The following is a 19666-nucleotide window of genomic DNA, read 5'->3' on the forward strand; positions in this document are numbered from 1 at the left end:
TGACAACAAAAACACTCTATGACTATTAAAAAACAAAGATGGAAAGACATGCTGGAAAGACCTCTGCAAAAGACTGTTAATACTTCATCTTAAAGTGTTAGGACAGGAAATACTTTTAACAGTGTTTGCAAGCAGGAAGAAATAATCCACTATAAAAAAATCTTTGCCCTGCTTACAGTTGTCACAACAGTTCATTTACATATCCAAACAGCTGTAATAAACTGCTGCTTAACCTCAGGCTTTGATCTATAAAGCACGATTTACTTTTTGTAAAGCTAAGGTCTATATTTCTGATAGTAAGCTTCTAATCATTAAAAACATGTCTTAAATCGGCTATCAATGTCCTTATTATGCTTGTCTCACACTGGCATTAAATTCTTTAGATCAATGTATACCTTCCTTCAATTATATTTTTGCAAGTCTTGTCTGTACATACATACAGCACACAAGGCAAAGATTGTTAGACTTTTAATCATCTATTAAAAGCTGATTAGTTTACTTTTATGTTGTATTTTAATATTCTGTAAGTAATAAAAAAAAGAGGTCACTGTTCTGACAATTGGCTATGGTTTAATTTATAGAATAGAAGTGTTAGGAGTGAGAATTGTCAAAGCCCATTTCCTGTGTCAAAATTTAGATGAATGGTATGAATTTAAGTGGTGAATGTTCTTTGGGTAAATGTAACTTGAGACAAAGTGGTTTAGAGAAACTGGGCTGATGACATGTTTGATGTTTTAAGCAGAAGCTTTGACAACATTAAGAGAATAAAAATCTCAGCAGCAAAATCACTGGGGCTGACTTGTAGCAAGATACGCTAAAGCAAGCATCAGGGAAAAAAATAATTAATAAGCAAGTTATTTGAAAATTAGCCTTTGCTTGTGACATGCTATTCTATCTGTGACACACTGCCCATAACATGCTTGGAGTATTTGAAAGGCCCTCTTGTAGATCTCAGCAACTCATTAATTGTAGAACCAGCATTTTCTGAGTTAAGACATGTATGAATTTGAGGTCTGACCTTAGGGTGCTAATGAATATTGTATTTCTCTGCTTTTGAAAGAAGAAATAGAACCTCAGCACACCTTGTAGCAGAGGTGAGAGAGCACCGCATTTTGTCTTGGAAGCACTCAGTTGCCTGTGTTTTTGGACAACTTGAAAAATGAGAATCACTTACCAAAATATAGCGGTATGGATAAAGAAAGAGTTTAATTTTAAATTTTTTTCCTTTTTTACAATATATTTCAAAGACAGTCTCACCTTCCCTATTACGTAGATTGTAAGTTAAATCTGTTCATGTATTTACTAGACAAATCAATGGTTTGCTTAGGCAAAAGGAAGTTTTATGGTACCATTCAGGCACATGTGTGTACACCATACTCATGTAAACAACAGCAAAGGAAAATACAAGCAGTGTTTCACTTAGGCCTTATATAAAATCAATAGTAAAGCAAGTCAATTTTACAGTGCAAATCTGAATGAGAATAAACAGGATTAAAACTTCCAGAGTTTTGTTTTGAAGTAAAACTCTTAAAGCATAATAAGAAGAAAAGAGGTTTAAAATTTTAATGCAGTCCTGAGCACCACATTTTCTTCAATTTTGTAGAGGTGGTGTAATTAGCGACACCAGTTACATGTTTTTGCCTGTCTCAGTCACTATGACCAGTATAAGCATGCAGCGTGACTGTACTAAAGAACACACCATGAATGGTCCTACAGCAGACTATAACAGAACTAAATAAATTGACTACTTCCAAAATAGTCTTTTCTCCTACCTGCAGTACAAGCTTCAAGATATCTAACAAAATCAAGTAATCTGGTCCATACAATGCAAGTTACAGCTAACTGTATAGACAATAACTACAGCTACGCTCACTCAGATATCTCATGCAATTACCCTGCTGACAGTTAAATACAATGATAAACACGAGACAAAAGAGCTGCTGAAGAACACAGCTGCTGAAGTACTTCAGAAGTTTAGTCTCTTTATTTTCTTATTGTTTAAATTCCCTTTACATCCAGGTGGTACAGTTGCTTGAGGTGTGCTTGATTTGTATAAAGAAAAATAGAATTTAAGGCATGTTTAGTATATTACGAAAAAAGACCTTAAAAATAGGTGAACTCCCTTCTGTCCAGGTAAGCATAACTTAACAAAGGGTAGTTTACAGAAACAAGCTTGCTTAGCCCGTTCTGACCTGCTTAAAGAAATAGAAGAGGCTCCCGGCAACTTCCAAGAGAAACAACCAGCTACCTTTTTAAACAGATAAGCAAAATTCGTTTAACATAAGAACTCTGCTAGTGCTTTTAGACCCTGCATTCATGCATACTTAGTATGTCTCTGCTATATTAACACTAAAACATTTAATTCTATCATTCTAGACAACAATTAAGCAGCACTCATGGAAATTGTCAGTTATTGCAAATCTGCAAAGAAAACTTGAAATAAACATCTAAAAGGGAGCAGAAGTAGTATGAATCCAAATCTTTCTGTCAAAGAATATAATGCGGGTGAATTAAGAAAAACAAATTAACTTATGTTGAAAATATGATTAACTCCTGCAAGGAGTCAGGTTCAATTTTTCAAGTACTTAATGTTTTTACTAAAAATATAAGCAAATACTATGCTAGCGGGTTATGTAGTGTAATGCGAATATTTATGTGAGGTATAATTTGTAAGCCATTGCCATAAATATGTACAGGTATAAGCCATTGAGTTTTCTGCCACAGTTAGTCTGTAGAGAAGTTGTGGACTGGAGAACAGCAGAGGTCTGTTGTACCAGGACAGAAACCACCCTCTGCTGTACACAAGCCTCCACTGGTAACAAAACAAAAAGTCCAGAAAGTATGTTAGATATATATCAAGAATATATACGTTCAAACGCATAGTAAAATTATCCTTTAGGTATTACTAATACTATAGATGCTATTATTGTTTGGATATACACATACAGGAATATGCACATCCAAAAGTAAATCTTCAAAGCTATCTTAAAAAAAATAAAAGCTAAATTAGGGATAAGCTACACTGCAAAGAGCTTCCTGCAGAATTATATATTTAAGGTGATCATCTTTGAACTAGCATAGCTACTGCATTAAAAAATGGCTTGTTGTGTAATGTTAATCTTGTTTTTTTCCCCACCCAATCTGACATCTTCAGGATTGTGATTCAATGATTGTTTAGCAGCAATTTTAAAGAACTGTAAATTCTTTTATTAACAGGCATTATAAACAGATACTACTACTTTTATTTAAAAACCATGAGTGCCACACTGATGAATATACAGCTCATGAATAACTTAAAGTATTTCCCATATTAAAAGGCAATGCACCCAGCATACAAAAAGTATACTAAAAGCTGTGAGGATACGTGATTGAAGTGTCTAAAATGATATATACAGTACATAATTAATGTTTTGTTTGTATTCGGTATAGGCTTCTGTACTACCATCCCCATCATGCCTCACTCTCCCCTGCCACTGAGTTTTGCACTTCTTCTTCCAAAATCGGTACAATCAGGTTATCCTTGGACATCAGATTATACTTCATCACAAACTTAGTGAACCGATGACACAAGAAAGTTTCATTCTGGAGATGAAAAAAGGGGAGAAAACAATATATACAGAAGGAATATTTTAAACAATTGAGGAAGACATACTAAGATAAACTGCATATATATAATTGCCTCACTGGATTTACAAGTCTTAGAAACAGTAGTAATGCTTAAATGATAGATTTGTTACTTCTTTTAAAACTTTTCCTTTACTACTTAATTAATATACAATGAATCAAAACCCAAAGCTTAAGTCACAGCTCAATTTAATAGTACTTACACAAGAATATATTAAAATATCAATGTTGTCCTGATCTACTCCAGAAGAGAACTTGAAGGTATTGTGAAACACCTTCTGTATATACTATTCCCAACAGAACAGGGCACAACCGTTCCACAGCTGTTACAGCAACCTGAAGTGGCATTTGACAAGTGTTTCCTTTTACATCCAGTTATATCCCTAATCTCCTTTCTAGTTATCAATTTCTGCTTTTCAGTAAAAACAACTAACCTTGGACGTTACTGGAGGTGCACAAAGTACCACCAGTTTATTTGCTTCTTTGCAGTTTTACAATTACAATCCTTTAACTGGCATGTAACACATACCATCAGGACACACATATATGTAAGCAGGAATACCTATACAAAGTGCTTGAATACATTCAGGAACTTTTTTTTTTTTTGAAATGTGTTGCCTGTATAAGAACTCCTAAATTCTATCCCTTCCAAGTAAGAGAAAGGATAATCAACTAAAAATATAAGCAAATACTATGCTAGCGGGTTATGTAGTGTAATGTGAATATTCACTATATGAATGCGAAATTCACTATATAAATGAATTTTCCTTTATATATATGCATATACAAATATGCCTTTAAAGTTAAAACTAAGTTACAGCATGGAATTTCAGTTCTTAAAAGTATCATCTACTACAATCAATACTTTACTTGGGTGCAGATTTTCGGGTAGCAATAAACAAAGTGTGTAATACAATTATATCACAGCTGTAACTTCAGTAAATGCCTTCACTCGAGAAGTAATTAAACTATTAAACTACTTACTTCATATTCATCAAATATCTGCCGATGATGAAAATAAGCATGTGAAAATATTCTGTAAATCCTTCGGCACACTGATCCTAATTTGGCTACAGAAGATTCCTTTATGCTAACCCTGTAAGCACCAGGAGAGAGGTTACCAGGAGAGATTTATTAAAATGACTAACAAAATACACATTGACAGGAATTCTGATTGTTAAACTGTACTGTCAAATTACATACGACATTAAGACTGAAGTTTTGCAGGCATCTGTCTGCAATTGCTTGTTTTTGCAAGAATAACAAAAATGTTGCTGCATTCTGTACATTTAAAAATTGCCCTAACTACAATAAAAAAAAAAGCTTTTCCTGTAATACACAAATATCATCAGTTATTCTGGTGAGGGCTGGATTTCTGGTTTCTAGCATTGATGAGCAAAGGGAAAGACTTCCAGTTGCACCTCCTTGCCAATACAGGATTCCCAGAGAAGCACTATTTTGACTTCCTTTTTTAGGTTTCTATCATCCCACACGTAGGCCGTGTCTTGAACACACTCGATCTATCTTCTGTGCTTACTAATGTCCTGCATTAGACTGATGTTGGTTTCTAGAGATTTTCAGTGGAGCAGTGTTCAAGTCCTTTGAGTCACTGCATCCCTCCAAAGGCCATCCTGTTACTTAGATTAGCACTACTCTACTGGAAGCCCCACGGTAATACCAACAAATAGGTAAACAAACATTTCCCAACTAAAAAACACCCGTCAGTTCCGGTAAATGGCAGACTATTTCAACAGGCAGAAATTCTTCCTTGGCTTACCAGTGACAGTAGCTGCACCAGCACCACTGACACATTCTGTAGGATTTCTTATAGTTTCAGTAGTAGTCCATTAAGAACATGTAACACATTTCTATGTGGTTGCTAAGCAAGACTTTAGGTGCCATCTGCTGCCCCCACCTCTCCTTCCAAAAGAAAGCACTTTTACCTGCTAGGGAAATATTTATTGCTATTCAGAAGACATGCAGCTCCATCAAGCGTGTGTCTGGTGTAATCTATAGCAGGACACTACGAAACAGAGTGAACAAGCACATGCATGAGTGTTTGCATGATATTATCATGTAATATGTTTAAAGAAAAACATTTTAATTCTGTTTCCTGATCACCAGCCATTTTTATTCACAGAAGTTTCATGTAGCTTCTCTGAAGGTCCAACTACATTTCCTCCTTAAGTGAGATATTTCTTCTCTGTTTTATAACTCTGTTTCATAACCCATGTCAATTATTTCAAGAGAAAAGTTACTATGGAAATTTGATAATGTACACGAGTAGTGAATTTTATGCATCTCCTTAAGTAATACCGTATAATAAGAATACATATTGGAAGTACACTAGCATTATGTCACAGTTCACTTGCTTTCCACATTGTCAAGTTGCCAGACTGTTTCTTTTACAGCCTAAATCAATACCCTAAAAAATATAATTAAAAAAAAAAACCTGCCCCTAAGTATACTTTGTCAAAAGAAAGTCAAGATGAACTAGGACAGGCAGAAAGAGAGCGGGAACGTCTGCCAATTTTGTTGTCCCCTAGTTGCAGGAAAATGACTTCTCGGTTGTACATTTTTGTCAGCAGTCTCTCAGGATTGCATCACCCACTATCTGACCACTGGGTGATCATCAGTGTGGAAAACTGCAGATGAAGGACGTGTTCAGAGATAAACCAGTATTACCTCCTCTTCTCACTGACTGTGAACCAGACCTGGATGGAACGCAGTCTCTCTGGTGCTGCTGTAAAAAGCAGCTCCTTCCTACCTCATCCCATACTTCTGTAAATGCACTAACAAATAGGAAAGAAGGAAACCTCAAGTGATCATTCCTAACCCAGACATAAGCTCTCAGTTTGAGTAACAGGACAACTCTAATGGTCTCCCCAAGAACACAGGAGCTGCGAAAGAAAATCTTATGCCAGTTGGGGCAGTTTTACAAAATACATCCATACCTCTTTGGGAGTTTTATGAGCTGCACAAAGAAAAATCCATTGTTCTGTTGCTGTCATCTGAGTACATGTGTCTGGATGACATTCACTCTGTTAAAACAATTGTTCAGTTATGAAATCACCCAACAGCAACAATCTGATGGTCTTTTGAAATCACTTTCTTGCCCTGTCTACCACCGAAGAGTTATTTGCCAGAAGCCTTTAAAACGCTAAAAAACTCTTACCTGAAACCACTGCTTAAGTGTAGGTTTTTAATTTGAAAAAGTAAAGCTCTACAAACTCTGCAGCTTATGTACAAAAAGAGTCTCTTCCCTGACACAATATAAAAATATCAAGAAAAGAATTACCTGAAGCTTGACAGCTAGTCCATTGAGCTCAAGGCAGAATTGTCTAAAAAAAAAAGAATTTGAACACAGCAGCATCAAAATCAAGCAAATTGGTTTCGTGCTGGAAACACTGGGTACAAGACAAAATGAAACATTCTGGTCTTCTTCACAGATCTCTAAAGATGTTTTGTAATTATTGCTTTTAAACTGGAAAAAAATATAACATGAAAAAAATCATACCTAAAGAATATCATCACATAATTTCAGCTGATAAGACACCTGAAAAGGCATATGTGCCTTTTAATTAACACACTATAAAAGGACTACTCATTGAGAGATATAGAATGCATATCTTTTTACTTAGCAAAACAATTATATTTTAATTCTTATCTGATAGTAGAGGCTAAGCTTAACAAACAATTTAGTGGGGGTGTTTAAGCTTTGTTAGGTACGAAATGCTACTTCACAAATACAGATCAAAAAGAATTATTAAACAACACTTCAAGAAAATCAGTTTCTTAAGAGTGTGAATTTTAAATTCATATAGATTAATCACTCCATCCTTCTAAGATACACTTCCTCCAAATCAAGGTACCTAAAGTCCCACTAAAGAACAGGACTTCCAGACATGCTGCTTCCACTAGAATGTACCTGGAAGTACATTTTTTAACTTAGGGAGTTCACCACCACCAAACTACAAGAGATAACTGAATAAACTTTCCAGAAGTGCTAAGAATTTAGTGAGAAATCACTTCTATGAATCTACTATGAATTTCAGTGTACATGAGACGACAAAGGAAATTCTTAAAATGTGTCTTTTACCATTGTACATATACACTTTTTTCCTCTTTTGAGGATTCACCATATCCATTGGAAATATTCCAGACCAGAGAAGACCAAAAAAAAAAAAAAAGAAAGAAAATGAGAGGCAAAAGATCATTATCTATACATCTAGGATGAGAACTATTTCTGAAAATACGTTTGATAAAGTTAGAAGATAAGCTTAATAAGAAAAAAAAAATCAAGACACATGAACGATAAGTAATGCCAGGAAAAAAGGATTAATACATATGTATTAACAGGATGTAAAGCTACACTGTACTTGAAGAATACTTTCAGGCATAAAGCACCTATGCTTAACAGAATCTATTTTACTGCACAAAACAAAGAGAGGACAGTATGTTTCAAGTTCCCTTACAACAAGAACTGCAAGACACAGCTATTCTTGCTTTCCCATCTAAAACCTATTTTCCTGCAAGTTCCAGAAAAAAACACTGGGAGCATCTGGAGGGAGGGAACCTATATTTTCAATCAGTGGAGATGAAGAATTGATGATTCTAGGAGAAAGTCCTGTGGAAATTCATGACTCTATTTTCATATTCAAGTATGCCAGAATATTTTTTGAAGTGAAGTACAATCATTTTATTAAAAAACACTGCATCAGAGAGCACTATACATCTTTAGAAAGAACAAGGAATTCAGAAAACCATCCAACACAAAATTATCAAAATATTTTGTAGTAGAAATACCACATTTCATTTAAGTTACTTTTAACTTGTCATATTCAAAAAAAAAAAATCAGTACCACTATCGATATACAAAACTTGGTATCAGAACACTACGTTGATGAAGATGGATTCTTACCTTAAATGTTCATACTTCCACACACCTTCGTCCTGGCCTTCAGGAGGTTCAAGGATCTTGTCAATGTTGGAACAGTCTGCCCTTATGTTTTGCTGAATATACTGGGGGGGGGGGGGGGGGGGGGTTGGAGAATAAGATCTTCTTGTAATTATAGTATGTATTTAGGACATTACTGCATCTTTAAGAGACTTACTCTCCCAGAGATTAAAAAGTCATTTTCCTTTTATTTAAGAAGTGATTGATAGTCTAAAAATTAACAAGTTGATGGGTGGAGTAAGGCAACTGGTATAAAAAAAATCCCAGATCTGAAAAATTTCTTCTTCTGAATTAAAAAAGGTAAAATAACGGGTAAATTGCATAGCTTTTTTAGAAAATCTTATTTAGAAAATCTAAATTTTAGAAAAGCTATTTCTTCATATCCAATTAATTACTTTTTTTTTTTATTTATGTAAGTTGCTTATGAATCTCACTCTTGTGCAGCAACACTAAGCAGACAAATAGCATGCCACATTCCCTGTTGTTTTTAACCAATAAAATACAAAACTTGGGAAACTGAACTTAAAAAACAAGAGTACCTGCTGAACAGCTAATGTACTATCCATTTCTTCAAAGGATTCATCAGGCCAATTGTAGAAATCCTGTTAAAAAAAGTTTAAACCAAGTTAACAAAAATACAGGGAGAGAAATAAAAGCACACAACTTACAATACACTTCAATATGCAGGAAAATAGATGTAGAATTAGTTTATACAATTCCAGGAAGCGGCATCTTAACAGAAGCAGCACACGAACTTGGCAAGGTCAGGGTGAAATGGCACTTATGCTCCTCAAGTCGCAATATGAGAACATCTTGAAACAAATTTCTACTTGATCTGGCATACCATAAACATCCTCTCTTCCATGCATCTTTTTCTAACAGCTATGTAGCCTGTGTTTCTTAGATGAAGTATTTGCATGTGGTGCTCTCCTCACACATTAGATCATGTAAGAATGGGGAAGATAAGAGGTCTTTAGAGAGAACCATTATACAATCAGTATTGAATTAAAATCCCGGTGATAATATTCTCGTAATAATACACCATTGGAAACACCTTCTCTAACCTGAGATAATACAACACAGCGTTGACCCAGCTCAGCACTACATTCTTCTGGCATGGTCAGAGTGCTGTGTAACTGGACAGTTATGGGCTCTGCTAACCCACAGCATCTACTACTGATAAATAGAAAAGCCATCTCAAGTTTTGCACCAGATCCAGCAACTCACATCTGGTGGAAATATGGTAATCCCAGATATATAAAAAATGCAAAGTTAGAAAATGTATGTCTAAAATTTAGTGCTACTCCCTCTTTTTACCCAGAAACATTACATGTCAGTCTCCCACAGCCCTCCTCACAGGCTCAATGAAGATGCTCCAAGTGTAAAGCCCAGCGAGCTGTTCTTGAGAGAGTACAGCCATCTCTAGAAAAGCAGTGAATAGCCAGTGCTTAGGTGTTAAGTATTTCTATTGACACACAGAACAGCTACTCTGCGATATAATACACAATTACAAGTTAAATACAGCCACAGAACAACGTGATTTCATCAATTTCTTTCTCTTTTCAACAGATTTTTTCAACTGGCATGGACTTCTAACATCTAACTTCGCCAAGTCCAGCTCTGTGTTCTGAGCGTTTCAGGACGCCCGAGATCTCTGACAGAGGACACGCTTTCCCTTCTCTTCGCGGCTTCTACCTGTACAGACGAGCTGGCCTAGGGTTGAGTAACAATTCCACCTCTGTGCGTTACCACGAGGCGGGGAAAGGAGACGCGTTTTGCTACGGCGCTGTCACGCAGCGCTCTGCTTCTGACACGGGGCCTCTCCGGTCAAAACCCGAACGAAACGAGGCTTCCATCCAGCAGGGCCTCGCGGGAGGCTTACCTCAGCCCGAGGCACGCACCTCGCACCTCCCAGACCGCCTTTCGGGGAGACGGGGCCGGGCTGAGGGGCTGGGGCCGCCCGGGAGCAGAGCCGGCTCTGCCCGGGCCGCCCGGTGCCACCGCAGCCGCCCAGCCCCAGCTCCCCCGCCGCAAGGCCAAGGCGAGAGGCGGCGGCCTCCTGCCGCGGGCCGGGGCACGGCGCCTCCCGGCCTGGGCCCAGCCGCGGGGAGCGGGGCGGCCCCACAGCGCCAGGCCCCGCCGGCCGCCCGGGCCCCGTGCCTCGGCGGCGGCGGCGGCGCTACCCGCCCCGCCCGCCCTAGCCCCCTGCGGCTCACCTGGGCCTTGGTGCCCGGCCTGTTCCGCCTCAGCACGGCCGTGCCCTCCGCCATGACCATAGTGACAGCGCCGCCAGGACCCGGATGCGGCAGCGCCGGGCGGGGCGGCACGGGGCGGAGCGGGGCGGCAACGGCGCAGGGGGAGGGCCCGCGGGCCTCGCGAGAGGCGGCGGAGGGACAGGGACGGGCCTCAGGCGGGCTCCCACCGGCCCCCGGCCAGCGCCGCGAGATGGCGGCTGGGCGCCTCAGCGCCCCCTCAGCGCCGCCGGGCCTCGCCCGTTGCCCAGTCCGTCACCCGCGGTACGTAGGGTGCCGAGTCTGAACACGGAGCCCGGTGCTGACGGTACGCAGCTGGCTGTGACAAAAGGAATGAGCCAAATGACAGCAACACAGCCCACCCGCAACGTCCCGGGGCAACGTGCCACAAACGCAGCGGGCGCGGAGCCGCTCAGGCCCTGCAGAAGGCAGCAAGGACGGGTCTGTGCGCTGGGTGTGCGGGGCTGCCCTGCTGGTGGAGAGCGTGGCCTGGGCTTCCAGGCTTCCTTAGTCAGGCCTTAACGTGTGTTTGGGAAGAAAAAGGCATTAAAGTGGCACTGCTAGCTTGTAGCAGGCTGAGGAGTAGGCTCCTGTTACAAATACTTGGGGGGACTACATAGAGTGTCTCCTCTTATTTCTGGAGGATAAGAGGAAAAAAAAAAAGCTGAAAGATGCCCTGTTTCTGGAGAATAAGCAGTAGGAAGGAACAGGGAACAGGTAAGGAAGGGTGAATCATTTGTGCACAGCGAGCTGGGCAGTGCAGGAGCAACGAGAAACAGAACATTGTCAATTCCTATCCAAGAGTTTGTAATGACCAGAGTGGCAGCTCCATCCATGTTACATCCTCATGCAGGTGGCACCCTTGACTGTAGGCCCTTGAGGGCAGATTGCGTTTGTTACTCATTTACTTGGAGAACTATAGGTCAGCATTCCTGCCCCCAGGAAGTTGGATGTGCCAGTCACATGGTGAAACTCAGCACTTTCAAGTTTAATAAACCACAAAAAGGTTAATAACGTTAGGAGAAATTGGTGCATCAGAATGAAGGATGTAAATGTCATATTACCACATTAGATCTGCTGTAATCCGACATTAACTTTTTATGAGATTGATTTATAATTAGCCAGTCCCTAAATAAAAGCAATGCTATGTGTTTCAGTCCCTCATAATACAGCGTTGTGTTGATTTTTAATCAGTTCCAAGGTTAAACTGGTATCTAAAGCACAGAGGAGTGGGAAGATTTGACATTTTCATTTGTCCCTGACTTTTTATTTCATGGACATCTTGCTTTTGAAATGCAAACAAATCTGGCTGAGAATGTTGGTACATTAGCTCAGTCTGAAACTGGCTCAGTTTTACAGAAAAAAGAAGGAAATCTGCAGTGCTTCTTGGGCAGTTAGTATCTGTAGGTCTTTTTGGTTGCCCCTTAGTAATTACCCTGTTATTACTGGAAGCTGCTTCTTATGTATTGGATTTCAAGTGGTTTTTAAATAAAATCTGATAATCAGTAATTTCATTTTTTTCCCTAGGTTTTTACCAGGTCCACATTGTCTTATGCCCCTCATGAGTGAAAAGTGGAATATTTGGCCAAGATCATCTCATTCCTGTGCTGTTAGGGACCTGACCTTCCTTTCTAGACCTTCTACCAGCATGTGCAAGTTTTCTTACTTCCTTTTCTTACTGTGGCAGGGTAACATAACCAGGGCAGTAAAGGCTTTCTGAAAATTGTATAGCTGCTGCTAGTGGAACCTGTTCCAGAAAGGGAACTACGAAAAGTAGGTGGAGCCCGCCTTTGTTCTTTATGCTTCAGACAGCTGGGAAGAACTGGATCCCCACCAAAAAGCAAATACGGCAGCATGTAACATTTTTGCCACAAATTAGAGCTTGGAAATAATCTAGAAAACAGTGGAATAAAGAAGTCTAAATTCTCACAGGGAAAATACAGTAGAGAAAGAGCATTTATGATTCATACTGTCCTCTCCTCTAAAGCCCAGGGATATAGGGATGTAAAATCCGGTATGCAGCCAGGAACTTAAAAAGCAGTGATGGCAGAGGATCACCTTGGCAATGTAGTAAGTTCCCCGTCCTTGCTTGTAATGATAGCGTTATGGTGCAAGAATAAAATGTCCAACAATAAAATGACCCATCAGACACTCAGGCATGTCCTCCATTTAATTAGGCAGAGGAATGCTTTTTTTTGTTCCATCCACATATTTCTTATTCCTATGAAATGTCTCAAGAAAATGTGACATTGTTTTTACTCAGTTATATAAAGACTAGTAGCTACACCCATGACAACAATTTTATTAAACCAGCACGACATCAAGGTACCGAAAACCTCCTGGGGCTGAAAGCAGGGGTCAGAGGTAGGGCGGGGAGCCAAGAGGCAGACATGTTGTGCCCTCGGCAACACCGCAGTGCTGGTTCAGTGTAATCCTACTGGGGAGAGGACTAACGCAGCACAGCCTTGGTTGAGGAGTAAAGCATTTTTGGGGTTAAGGTAAACAGTGCAAGCAGTAAAGGGTTGCAGTGCGTGCCACCGCCTTTCCTCCAGGCTGCCTGGCCTCAGGATGCACCCCACAGATTAAAGCAGCTCCTCATAAACAAGAACTGTAAACCTCCCAACATTGTTTGCTGTGAGTGGGGATCTTACATAAAGCGTCTTTAAAAGACAGCATTTAAATGCTGAAGTGTTAGGCTTAAACTTTTGCCTGTTGGATGTTGCTTTCTATTGCATCTTTTTCTCATCAAGATGTTATCTGATTTCCATAAGCTAAGCAAGCTGTAAACATATTACAAACCTTCCCCTCCTCGCTGTGCCTACACCAGAACACCTACCTTATCAGGGAAGATAAACGCACGCTTGCTGTAGTGGAAGATAATTCTTTTCAATGTGTTTGTTTCATTATGCAATAATTTGTCTGTTAAGATACCTGTAGCATGATAACCTTAAGTTTCAGCTGTAACACACATCGCTAAAACTACTGCAATAATGCTGCTGCAGGGCAGATTTCAGGCAGGCCTTTTATACTACAACATTTGCTTAGTGCCTTCCCTGTTAGCACACAAGGGGAATGAACCACCTCAGCACTGCAGCTCGTACACAGCAGTGCAGCTTGCACAGGGCTTGCCTACAGCTCTAAAGTCAGCAATAACCAGCCAGAAAGCAGCACACCATCCAAGAGGGGAACAAGACAACACAGCCAAGAGCATCAAACATAGCTCTTTGGTGGGTGGTAACTGGCATCTACAGTGGCAAAATCAAGTCGTCGTCCCCCAGCAACTACCTGAAGTTCTGAGAAATATTTTTTATTACAGGCATTCCTGGTTATCTCCAAAAGAAAACAGTGCGGCTTACAGTTTATCTAGCAACGTTGATTTCATAACAGCTTGAATTTAGTGTGGAAAAAAATGACTTTACTGTTAGTTTCAGTAGTTAAAAGTCCTATAGGGATTTATTTCACGTAAGACTACACAAAAGCCTTTTAGGACAGCGTATATTCTCAAATGGTGCTAGATCAACATAGACTGACTCTGAAGGCATTGTTAGGAGCAGTACGAAGTTCAGGTCTGTTCAGTCATGTGCAAATAATCCTTTCCCAAGGCAAAACAGGGTGGTTAGAAGTATGTAAATGTGTTTGCTTCAGCATTACTTGAGTAGATACCTTACCATTTAAGAAGGCTGCATTAAGGATAAACAAAGTTTAACTTGTCAAATACACTGTCAGCTCTCTACTGAGCTGTGGGACAGGGGGAAAGATCTGGTTTGAGATAAAGCAAATTCCTTCACAAATTGCTACGTTAAGATCAGCACCAGCTCCAATTCCACCAGTTAACTTATATAGGAAAGTTACTTGCTTTCTACCTGCAAAGTGTTAGACTTCCTACTAAAGGCATCACCTGTAACAAGCTCTGTGCGTAGTGTTTTGAGGCAGGCTGTTTGTGGCAGGGTTGTTTGCTTTATCTTGCTACATACCAAACACCGTCATCTACTGCTAGATGATGATGGAAGTGAAGAAGTTAAAAAACGTCTGTTACTTAAGATAAAGCTCAATGTGTCCCAAAGCTAGTTGAAACAGTCTCCATCACTTTATCTGCGATAACACTTCTAAATTAGTCCCACAACTTTAGGCAAGCTTGTTGAAAATAATGTATTACTACAACTGAAATGTTGTTTCAGAAAGTAGTTCAAGACATTACACAGCTGAGGCTCAGTTTCACAGAGCAGTAGCAGAAACTGAGACATAAGCAGAATAGTTTTAAGAAATTTATTGTAAAGGCCTTTACAATCTCAGCACACAGATAAGGATATAAAAATGATGTTGTTTGGAATAATTAAGGCTGGTTGGTGGTCATCTGCATTTCACTGTTCAATGGAACTCAAGAAAGAGCAACCGACTTCTGACTGCACACATGTTTATTTGTGTTCCATCATTACAGTGAGATCACAAGTTATTTCAGAGATTCAATGCCTGCATATTATAAAATAAAGGACATTATTTACATGATGAAAGAAAGGATTTCAGCATTTTAGTGGAATGGATGACTGATACTGCAACCAACTTCAGTCCAGGTACTTCCCAAGGATGTCACCATCCCTAAACAAGTAGTAGTCCTGCAAGTAAAAGAAACATTACTTGTCACATGGATTGTTTTATCAGTTGTTTTGCAGATAACCATCTGGTTTTGAAGTCAGGGCTACTATATATCATGAAGTACAAAATCAAAGTGACCTAACTAAGACTCGTTCTACCTGTTGACTTCCATGGAAAGATTTTTGTTCACAGGACACAGTTTGGGCAGGCCATCAAGTTACTATTTTTAGTAGGAGGAAGTACAAGCACTGTCACAGGACAATTCTGTAAGCTTTCCCTGTCAAAAGCGAGGATACCCCCAGTAATTTCAAATCACTTCTGGCTTCTCACTGATACATGCTCAGCATATGAAGTCACTTCACCCACCCAACGAAGATAAAGCCAGATGTTTCTTTGGTTACTTTCTTTTAACCAGGATGGAGGTACCAAGTACTACAGGTGCAAGAATGTAACTTGATTCAGCCACTTTAATACCAATGGCATCTAGCGAATGCTGCTAATCCCATTAAATAACTACAGTATTTATTACTGACAGTGTGACGTTTTGGGAACCAGCTTAATGTGCATTCACGAAGTTGGGAAACCTACCTTATCTTCTAGTACAATCTTTGTACCCCCATATTCTGGTAACAAAACCTTTTCACCAACTTTAACACTCACTGGATGAATCTCACCATCCTGAAAGAAAAAAAAAAGGTCCTTGGTTTTCCACAAGTTAAACAGAGAGGACTAGTATCAGAGTTTCTCCATATTGCAATGATCTATCCACAAAAAGCATTCAAGATACCACATCAACTCTACATTTTATTTGTAGAGTGAAACTAGAATACATTTTATCTGTAGAGTTTCTTTCTTTCTAAAAGAGACAGATAAAGTCCACTTCCATATTCTAAAACCATGGCTAATTTTTCCAAGTGACAGTTACAAGTACTTTCCCATGTTTAGCACTGAAAAGTTACTCAAAGTAACACTGGCAAATCTATATCCTTTTTAGAACCATGCGATAAAGTTAAGTATCAACATATTAGTCAAATATTAGCATCATTTCACAATATGAAGTTTTGAAAAGCAGATAAAGAGACAAAAAAGCACGGTATCTATAGAGGACTCACAATTAAAGAAGCCCGAGTCAACATGCCCAAGTTAAATTTTAACCTGTTTTCTACCATTGGTACTAAATAAACACTGCTTTGGTGGAGAAAAAGAACTTCCAATGCTGAAGCCTGTTGCCACAGGCATTTCGAGACTGTGAAATGAAGTTAAGACCATCTTTTTTAAGATCTCAGATGAGCAGTCAACATGGCAAGTTTATGAAAGCTGACTTACCATTTCAATTCATTTCCTATTTTTTTTCTAGTGAACACAACCTTTAGAAACCATGATTGCACAGCACAAGGCAGTGAACACCACATTCTGCAAATCCACCCTGCTCATGAGCCACATAACTCTAGACATGTAATCATTTGAACAAAAAAAAAAGCCTACCACAGGCAAGGCATTGAAGGACTGAAGCAATTAAAAAAAGCCATCCCCCAAAACACTCAATATTAAAAGTCACTATTGTTTAAGGATGCTTGTAAATGTCAACAAATAATAATAAGTTTCCAAAAGCAAGTATTTTCCATTTTATAAATGACAAAAAAAAGACTGGAACTCAAGGTCAGAGCCAGCCAGAGGAACTTGGGATTTCTACATCCTCTTTGAATTTGCACTTCAAACTTCAGCCATTACCCTCATCCATTTTTGTCAGATATCTTAAAACTTGCACTGCAACCATCCCTTTCCCACTGTATTTTTCCAGCTGCTGCCAACACTATTACTAATTCTACCCAAATGTAATGCTTCAGGATATTTACCTTTCCTCTGGCTCCCGATCCAACTGCTACTACTGTTGCTTGTAGCACTTTCCCTTGAGCTTTTTCTGGAATCATGATTCCTCCTTTGGTTACAGTCTCTGCTGCACATCGTTCAACCAGAACACGATCAAACAGGGGAAGGAATTTCCTAAATGCTTTTCCTGCCTGTGGAAATAATTGTAAATAATTGAGAAGTAAAAACATTCCAGTAAAACTGCAATTAAAAGGTTTTTAAAACCATAGATTTCTCTTTTGAGAGATCAGAGGTTTATAAACCTGATGAGCATTTAGTTTTAACAGTGGCAAACACACACCATCTTCAATTGCATCAGATATCAATGAAGAAATGAGGAAAGCTGTTACAGCTGTTCCACGTTGCAAGGCCTCCACGTTGCAGCTGCCTCTCAAGCAGCCTTCAGAGGCACATATTGGGCAATGTTTGCAGTTGAGCCATACAAAGCTCCTGGTCCAGGTGAGGGAACAAACCACCATCAGGTGGAGCAGCCACCTCACGTGGCTGCAAGCACCACGTGCTTTTGATCCTATAAACGGTTAGTTACTATAGTTTGTGAGCACAGTTATTGATTATAGAAAACCTATTTTTAAATTCACAAACAGATTTAATGAAGATTAAGGACTTCTTAGGACAGTTGCATTCTTGTTTGTTGTAGTGGAGTCTTCTACAGTAAAGAAGTTAAAGTCTGGCCAGGCTCCACGTGTCAGTCTTTTTCAGGTAACTTCAAGACTAAACCTTTCACACGATGTGATACAACTTCTAAAGTTTGAAGTCTGAAGCAAGAGTGCTGTTATTTGGATAGATTTCTATAAATAAACTGCAACTTCACAAAAACATTTAGATTTATGTCCCTAGGAACAGGGAAACAAGCACATTCCTACCTTGACTGCTTTTCCTTCATGTAGGAGGATAGTCATAATCTGCCTCTACTTAAGGGTTAATTAGCTTTTTAAAGCACTTTACTGTGACTGGTTGCACAAACACAAGGACAGAATCCCAATAAGCAGGGATCAGGGAGAAGGAACTTGCTTTGATTTAGAAGGAAAGATATGGAGCCATGCCAGGTCACGTGGAGATAGTGCTCCATGAGACAGGTACCCTGGGCTCACAGGGAGCACGCTTATGGAAGCCACTAGAAGCGAGGGCCTGGTGTCCACGTGCCCCTCAGTGACACTCATCGGTATGTGCACACGAACTTTAAAAATAGGGCTAGTAAAGTCACAGACAAGAAAAGCGTATGAAAGCTGCCTCCCCCAAGAGGAGGGCCGATACTACCAGAAGAATAAAAAAAAGATAGAAAGAGCTGCCAATTATGATTGGGTTTGTTCTATAAAGTTAATATTGCTGATTTTTTTTTAAAGGGATGGTCGCTGTTTAGCTGAAACAAGCAACCAGACGTAAGAACAGAGGCATTTTACGCTAAGTCTTAAGAAATGCTACCTTCTTGCCCTCAAAAGAGCCATAAGGATGAACTGTAAGTGGAAGAATAAGGACAGCCCTACCCTTACCCAGTTCTCCTTCAAAGGCAAACCTAGACAGAAGGAGCTCATACAAGGCAGCGAATGAATGACCCGACACGCGATACCGGAGGCCTCGCTTCGACCTGCGGTTGTAGCAGGAGCACGTCGCAGCCCTGCCCGGCGGCCGTACAGCTGAGGGCCTGCTAAGGAACGCTGCACTAACGCTACTAGGGAGCCCAGGGCAGCCCGCGGCGACGCCGCGGCCCTGGCAGCTCCCCCCCGAGAACTCCATGACCTTGCGGCGCCGACGGCCCGCTGCGCTGCGAGCCCCCGAGCGGAGCGGCCCCACCTGCGGCACCCGGCACACAAGGGAGAGCCGCCTGCAGCGCCAGCCCCCTCCGGGGCACCGCGGCGGCTCCCCCCCGGTCCCCCCCCCCGGAGACAGCCGTTCCCCCCGGGACCCCGACACGTGTGGGCCGGGCCGGGCCGCCCGCTCTCACCATGCTGCTGCCGCCGCGCTGCCCGCCCCGAGCGCCCCGTGCCCGCCGCAGGAAGGGCAGCGCCTGCGCATGCGCCGCCAGCGGCCCAACCCCAGGGCGGGGCCCAGCCCCGCTCCCGTCGCTGCTGTCGTTACCCCGGCCCGGCCCCGCCCCCGCCCCACTCCGCTCCCGCCGCCGGGCCCGAGCCCCTCCAACCGCGTCCCGCTCGCTGCGGCCGCCGAAGGGGCCGTGCAACGCCCGGCCGGTGGCGGGGCCCAGCGGCGGTCCGGCAGCGAGGCGGAGCCGCCCCCTGACCCCGGGCGGGCACGAGCGTTCCAGAACGTTCTGGAACCGCCGGGCCCCGCAACCTGCACCCTCTGTGCCGGGGCACGGCGCGCATGCGCACGGCGCCCCGGAGCCCCTGAGGCT

The 19666-nt window shown here is 41.1% G+C and overlaps 2 protein-coding genes across 5 annotated transcripts in view; one reads left to right on the top strand and one right to left on the bottom strand.

Moving 5' to 3' along the window:
• The window catches only part of RFTN2 (raftlin family member 2), a 90862-nt gene extending 78862 nt beyond the window's left edge, over positions 1-12000 (top strand). The window contains exon 21 of the mRNA XM_066999948.1: positions 10151-12000. The gene's annotated coding sequence lies outside the window, so the exon portion shown is untranslated. The remainder of the gene's footprint in view (positions 1-10150) is intronic.
• LOC106039999 (MOB-like protein phocein) lies at positions 1182-19391 on the bottom strand. Of its 4 annotated transcripts, XM_066999961.1 has the most exons (9): positions 18180-19178; positions 17283-17447; positions 9121-9183; positions 8546-8646; positions 6923-6965; positions 6579-6665; positions 5568-5647; positions 4609-4720; positions 1182-3582 (listed from the first exon to the last, which is right to left on the bottom strand). In XM_066999961.1, exons 1-9 carry the CDS (start codon positions 18213-18215, stop codon positions 3451-3453), a joined length of 819 nt encoding a protein of 272 aa, XP_066856062.1. In that variant the 5' UTR covers positions 18216-19178; the 3' UTR covers positions 1182-3450. The 4 variants fall into 4 exon arrangements, with proteins under 4 accessions (XP_066856062.1, XP_047914185.1, XP_066856061.1 ...); XM_048058228.2 differs by lacking the exons at positions 17283-17447; positions 18180-19178 and adding an exon at positions 10798-10928; XM_066999960.1 differs by lacking the exons at positions 1182-3582; positions 4609-4720; positions 5568-5647; ... (3 more) ...; positions 9121-9183; positions 18180-19178 and adding exons at positions 15086-15446; positions 16015-16104; positions 19259-19391.
• Between the last annotated feature and the right edge of the window lie 275 nt (positions 19392-19666).

Source organism: Anser cygnoides, chromosome 6 (genome assembly GCF_040182565.1).
Source record: "Anser cygnoides isolate HZ-2024a breed goose chromosome 6, Taihu_goose_T2T_genome, whole genome shotgun sequence".
Classification (NCBI taxonomy): Eukaryota; Metazoa; Chordata; class Aves; order Anseriformes; family Anatidae; genus Anser; species Anser cygnoides.

Excerpts from the sequence above, each read along its gene's own strand:
- LOC106039999 (XM_066999961.1), bottom strand. The coding sequence starts at position 18,215 with ATGACTATCCTCCTACATGAAGGAAAAGCAGTCAAG. Across the intron at positions 6,666-6,922 it reads GACTAGCTGTCAAGCTTCAG|AGTGAATGTCATCCAGACAC; the intron begins GTAATTCTTTTC and ends TTGTTTTAACAG. Across the intron at positions 5,648-6,578 it reads CTCATAAAACTCCCAAAGAG|TGTCCTGCTATAGATTACAC; the intron begins GTATGGATGTAT and ends TCTGTTTCGTAG.